Here is a 6779-nt window from a genome sequence, read left to right on the forward strand (position 1 = left end):
GTCTTCGGTGTTCAAAATTTTAAAATTTTTAGCTCGTATGAAAAACTTATTTGAGCTTTTAGACAAAATCACAAAACAAAATTTCTTCAAAAACTATTAATATCTAGTAACAGATATTTAAAAATAATTTCTTATGTTCTCACCTTATCCTTAAATGATTCATAAAATTATAAAGAACTCTATTATTTCATATTCTTCTTTTTTATTTCAATTTTTTTGTTTTTATTTGTTGCTATTTTTAATTAATGAAAATATCTCTTTATTTTGTTAATTTATTTCACTTAAAAAGTTTAGGATTTAATTTAATATCTTTGGCCAAGAGTTTAATAAAAGCTAATATTTTAATTTTCATGTTCAAAAAACATACAAAATATTATGAAATAGTTTTCAATATTCTACAATAGTTTCGCACTAATTTTCAATATTCTACAGTAGTTATTCACTAAGTTTGTCTAATGCTATGTTAACTTTTTCAGCTCAACTTGAACAATACTTTTTACAATAATTTGATCCTTACATTTTCTTATCTATGTTGCGTCAACATCTACATGAAACATACTTGGCAAAATAAAAGTTGGGAAAAAATTAATGTGGTACGTGCCATAAAAGCTGGCATTACATGCCATATCACATAAACACTCGTATGACAAAAATAACAGATTCTAATGATTTTCATCCAGAATAAAAGCCCTTTTTTTTAATGTGTTGTAAGCTGATAAGAGGCGAAGGATATAAATATGAGACTACATATTTGGGTGAAAAAACAGTTGACAGCCAACTAGGCTATATGCCTCTACCGCACTACCTCAGCAACATAAAGTTACTTGCTTCTTTATATAATAGGGGGGGAAAAAAAAGGAATAACTCATTCCATATAATACGAGTAAAAACATCCTCACAAATCTTTCAAAATGACAAAAAAAAAAAGCGCAGTATTGGAAATTTGCTTTCTAAAGAATTTTCCAACCAACTCTTATAACACCCTAAACTGGTGGCTCTTCAAGAAGGATGGCATTCCAAGTTGGACCTAGACATATCCTGGGACAGCAGATGGCATCCCAATGTTTAGCGACGTTGCTTAAAGCACAGGCAACAAGCCAATCCAAAGAAGGTTAGAGAAAGCACAATCGTACCTGTTACCCTAACCATGGGCTGGGCTTGGATTCTGATCTAGACCTTTGAGCTAAGAAAGTAACCTTGGCTTACTATGACATCGAATTCAGAACTTATAAAATAGCAAAACCTTCTTAACTCTATTTCTTACAGGACAAACTGAGCATTTGCCTTTTCTATCTCAAAGTGCTGCAGCTACATGCTGGGAAAAGAATAACGAAGTAGGAACCTATACAAATCCCACTCCTACCCATATTTTGGACCATGCCGGATAAATTTAAGAAGCCTCCAAACAAGATATTTGTAAGAGATAACAATAAGCTGAGTTTTTCATAGATACCATGCTTGAATTCAATCAGTCTGAGGCACTTCTGTAGCATTCTCCTCCTGCAACAGTTGAGTTCAGGTAAAGGCACCAAACAAAGATATAAACCAGTAAATAGGAAAATTATAGTAACCATAACCAAAAATTAGCAGAGCAAACCCACATGATTTAAAATTCTTACTGAATACTATCATGCATTATTTAAAAAAGAAATGCAATAATATTTTATGCACTTATGCTTAGCATCAAAAGATTAAATGAAGTATGCTAATAACACATCAGTTAACAGCTTGCATATCCAAGTAGATGAAGAAATAGTTTTAAGGATCACCAAACAGGTAGACAACAAAGTAAACTGAACATGGGAGAGGGGACCAAAAATTGTGTTGTTAGATCCACATAAAAATAGACAATAAAAGCAGCAACAATAGTTCAGAACCCATGCAAGTAAAGCACTGCCTTCCAAACTTATAAACTGCTACTTTTTTAACAGTCAGAGCTGCATAATTTACTTAGATCGCTTGTTTCAATATATATCTCTCTCTCCTAATACTTTTCAATCTTGAATAGGAATGGAGAAATATTAGTCATTGGTTCTAAGCATTGGATTTTATTTATTTATTATTTGGCTTCTCTTGATGCAGAATAGAAATCCACTAATTGAGGGATTAAACCATATAAGATTTAGTTTGGTTACTGTCTTGTACCATATGAATGTAATTGTAATTTTATACGTAATTTAGAATTTAGATTGTTTAAACTTAATTTTTATATAAATCACTGTTTTGCTTATTTTCCAAGTATTAGGCTTTATGATTCTACTCAACATCTTGTATTTATTAGGGTTTAGGAATTAGCTTATAACTACTATGTACTTTCAGTTTCAATAGCTTACGTTTAATATAGAAGCATTATCAAAAAACTTCCAGCATTATTGCCTTTATACTTGAGTGATGCAACTAACATTAGTGTGACTACATAAAAATCCTAGATTTGAAGCTTAGGGATTTCTTCTTTTCTTCTCTTTTTCTTTATTTGATTTTCTCAATTATCTCAAGAACTCAAATAAAGATTTTCCATATGCTGTAATCACGTAGGTGTCCTACAACAATTACAAAGAAGCAAAGCAGAAAGAAGCTACTTTGAGAGATTTAACTATATAGAGAACTATTTACTTTGTTGTACTTTAAGAGCTTAATTGTAATTTTTTATGTAGGTTTAGGTTGTTAGATTATTTAGGGTATTTTATACTAGTCTGCATTTTGCTTATCTTTAAAATGTTTTTTTTTTTATTTAGGGTATTGTAACTGCTTTCAGGTTACATTTGGTATTTGCATTTAGGGTTTAGGGCTTAGTTCATAAGTACCTACTTATTTATATTTCAACAGCTATGGTTTAACATAAAAATATTATCAGAAAATTTCCAGTATTACTGCTCTTATTATCTGATGATGCATTTGCCTTCGGTGTGACTCTTAAGGAGCTCTAGGTGGGAAGCAAAGTGATTTCTTCTCCTTTTTTCCATTCAACATTCTCTATTGTTCTAAGAACTCGGACTAAAAATTTCCAGAAACCTTATTCACCCGGCTATACTAACAAACAGTAGAACAGGCAACAAATTTAACTCATTGTGCTGTGCTACAATGTAATTTATGATAGTGCATTATGTTTAAAAGATAGTTTAAAAAATCAAACCACTACAAGTTCCAAACAGAGTCACCATACAAGGATTAGGAAACTGCACAAAGAAATCATACAGAGAGGATAAAAGAAACAATGTGTGCTTAGAGGAATGGTGAAGCACACTCACCAAAATAACCAGACTAACTTGATGTTGATGATAATCAGAGGAAATCTTATCAGAGTAATACTAAAAATCAAAACTTTTGTAGGATCTGGCCAAAAAAGCTTTTATAGGATAGATGACAGAAACCAGTGAAAACCTATTAGAAATTGGCCAGAATCCGTAATATTTCTTTTACATTTGTTGTGGAAAATAAATTTAATTCTTTTCTCAAGCAAACAAAAAAGAGAGGTAATGTCAATAGCTTTCAACAATCACGCCAAATAAGCAGAAAGCTTCCCTATATAAGGATTCATCAAATAGCAAATCAATCTTCAACTTTAGGACACTTGGTCAACAAGAAAGTACATAAATAGTTCTAGCAAAGAAAGACTGTATGATCATTTCAAACAATTAAATGGCTCCCATATAGTATTACCATCAAAACTGAATCTAAATAGAAATTAGAGCCTTATTTCTAAATTGAACAGTCTGTAAGAACTAATGAACCTATTGCAGAAGGAAGTTTAAGATGCAGCTAAAACAAAAAAGAGTAAAGTATAGTTCTAAAAAGTCCGAGGGAAAAGAAGAGACAGATGCTTACATCAATAGCACGAAGAGGCCTTACAGGTGATGCCTTTAGCTGAGAAGGTTCAGCACCAGAAGCAGATCCATTTCCACTAACACCATCACTATGACCCTGTAAAAAGGAAAATGAATATTTAAAAATGATATGCAATCATCAAGAAGTTTGGAATAACAGAAGAAGGGTTATACCAGAAAAGAATTTCTGTTGTGCTGCTGACGGTCTTCAAAGAGAGAAGAGTAATAAGAGGGATCATAGATGGCACCTCCTAAAGCGTCATCAGAGTCATTGTGAGAGCACTGTCTAAGTAGGGAATTGGAGGGAGTTGCAGGGCTTAGAAAACTATTTCTCAAATCAAAATCAGGGTCTCGTGGAACGGCAGCACTGTCTACATATGAAATCCCCAGCCTATATATTTGAATCCACAACAGGGACGACCACAACCTCACACAAAACCCCACAATCTCCATCGCAAGCGTTAGTCTGACAGAGAAGATGAACAAAATTCCGCCATTCTCCTCGCTCTCGCTCGACATGTTCCAAATATCGTGGGAAAAGAGGATGAACCACGAAATGTCGAGCAAAATGGCGCAGAAGAGCAAAACGGCGTAGGTTCGGCCTAAGCTCTGACTGCTGCTCTCGATGGCCACCAAAGCGAACAACGCTATGGCCAAATTAATGAGCAACACACCGTTGTATAATGCGCCCAGGGATCCGATCAAGGCGCACCCAATCTGACCAATCAAATCAAAGCTTTTAGAAAGAGAGAAAGAAACCCTAGAAATGCTAATAGTACTAGTTTTTTTTTTAAGAAAAAAATACAAAAAGAAAGTAATTACTTGGATGTAAATGAGGATGACGGCCACATACTGGAGCCTATCATAATCGCGAAGGCAAGCGTGAATCCCATCTCTCAGATTCTGAGAGCAACAACAAACCATCATCCGCTGTGCTGCGATTCATCCAATTTGATTGAATCCTAAAAGCAATCTAATAAAAACAAACTGTTTTTATGTTTCACGTTACTACATTGAAACGAAATAAGAAAGATCAAATACTCCAAATTATGATGAAATAGTCCTAGATCCTCTCCTCTCCTCTCCTTGTTCTTTGCACTTCTCAAACTAACTTTTCCCTCTTTCCGTTCGCTCTTTTTTGGTGTTTTTTTTTTTTTTTTTCTATTAGAAATTAGAAATTAATTTTGCTGATGTATGATCTGATTTCAGGTTGACGATTAGGTGAAAATTCCGAATAAGCCTGCAGATGTAAAATGCATCGTGTTGAGTTGGTACGGTCCATTAAAAAATTAGTTCATATGTTAGTGAGTGGTGTTAATCTCGTATTATTATTTAATATGTTATACTGTTATTTTTCATAAAAATTAAGTATGACTCAATACAAAACATAACTCACAATTTTTATAGTTCATGATGTGCCTAATATGGCATTCTTCTTCGTACTGTATCAGGCCAAACATGACTGATTGACAACAGCTTATTGCCAACTACAGCTTATTAATAGTATCTTAAATTTTTATTCTTTTTGAGAAAGATTTTTTTTTATTTTTAAATTATCTTTAAAAACTAATGTATAAAATTAGAATTAATAGCACCCTTATTTCTAAATTTTGACTTAAATTTTATTTTAATCCTTAAATTTTAAAAAATTTTAATCGGATCTTCAATTTTTAAAGGTATCATATTTTGATCTTTTCATCTATAAAATTTTCTAAATTGATATCAAATGCTAACTAACACTATATGATAACATTAGTTAATATCTCATGGGATAATAAAAAATTAAAATAGAATTTTCTTTCAAAACTTAGAGACTAAAGATGAAACTATTTAAAATTTTATATATTTCATTTATATTTTTAAAATATTAAATTTAAAATTATACTTGCATATTTTTTTTGTTATAATATAGCTTATTGAATAGATTTTTGTTTTAAATATAAAATATATATTCAAAACTTAAAATTAAGCTAAAATTTTTAAATTCTTTTTTAAAAAATTTAATACATTCTAAAAACAAAAAATATTATTAAAATATTATTTTATTCATAAGACATAATAAAACATATTATTTTCTATCCAAAAATTTTATTTTTTTTTAAATATTAAATAGCTTGTATTTTTTTCTCTTTAAATATAATTTATAAAATAAATTTTACAAAAAAGAAAAATAAATGTTTTAAATTTTATTTTTTATTTTATATGAGTATAAAGTTGTAATTTTTTTAAAAGATTAATAAATCTATTTTTTAGATGATATGGAAATTTTACATAATACTTTAACATGATATAGAGTTTTTATTTAATTTTTTAAGCCGATATAATAATTTTTACTTAATTTTTTAAAATGATATGTAATTTTAACAAAATTATTTTGAAATTTTCAACTTAATTTTAATTTTATAGAATATATATAAAATATATAAAATTTTGAAATGGTTTCATCTTTAGTTCCTAAATTTTAAGAGAATTCTTTTTTGGTCTCTCATCTGTCATGTAAAATATTAGTTAATGTCATCACGGGATGTCAGCTGAAATTTGCCATCATTTTATACAATTCTTTAGACAAAAGGATCAAAATAGGATAATTTTGAGCAATATGGATCTAATTAAAATTTTTTAAAATTTAAAAATCAAAATAGAATTTGGATCAAAGTTTAAGAACTACATATGTTATTAACCCATAAAATTAGTACGTGAGGCACATAATTTATATGGTTCAATAAAATAGCTATGTTTATTGGTAAAAGTTCAAAGAATCTACCAAAATAATATATATGAAAATTATCAAATATTAATATTACATATCTAAATTTTAAAAAAAAAAATAGACATCACATTATTATTTTATTTGTCATTTTCATTGTCTTAGATTCATTTATATCATATATTTTGTTTCTTTCTTGGTTTTTTCATAATTAATCTTTAAGTAAAATAAATTTATAGTGTGTTTTT

At 29.6% G+C, this 6779-nt stretch overlaps 1 protein-coding gene across 3 annotated transcripts; it reads right to left on the reverse strand.

Moving 5' to 3' along the window:
* Positions 1 to 853: 853 nt before the first annotated feature.
* LOC111301798 (uncharacterized) lies at positions 854 to 5124 on the reverse strand. 3 transcript variants are annotated; one of them, XR_016328216.1, is made up of 5 exons: positions 4678 to 4933; positions 3999 to 4541; positions 3826 to 3921; positions 1134 to 1500; positions 854 to 1038 (listed from the first exon to the last, which is right to left on the reverse strand). XR_016328216.1 is itself a non-coding variant. In XM_022897770.2 (4 exons), exons 1-4 carry the CDS (start codon positions 4749 to 4751, stop codon positions 1465 to 1467), a joined length of 780 nt encoding a protein of 259 aa, XP_022753505.1. In that variant the 5' UTR covers positions 4752 to 5124; the 3' UTR covers positions 854 to 1464. The 3 variants fall into 3 exon arrangements, 2 of the variants coding, with proteins under 2 accessions (XP_022753505.1, XP_089600727.1); XM_022897770.2 differs by having other exon boundaries at positions 854 to 1500; positions 4647 to 5124; XM_089744601.1 differs by having other exon boundaries at positions 854 to 1500; positions 4678 to 4990.
* Between the last annotated feature and the right edge of the window lie 1655 nt (positions 5125 to 6779).

The sequence above is a fragment of the Durio zibethinus genome, chromosome 15 (assembly GCF_047325235.1).
Source record: "Durio zibethinus cultivar Kanyao isolate XHJ-2024 chromosome 15, ASM4732523v1, whole genome shotgun sequence".
In the NCBI taxonomy this organism is placed as follows: Eukaryota; Viridiplantae; Streptophyta; class Magnoliopsida; order Malvales; family Malvaceae; genus Durio; species Durio zibethinus.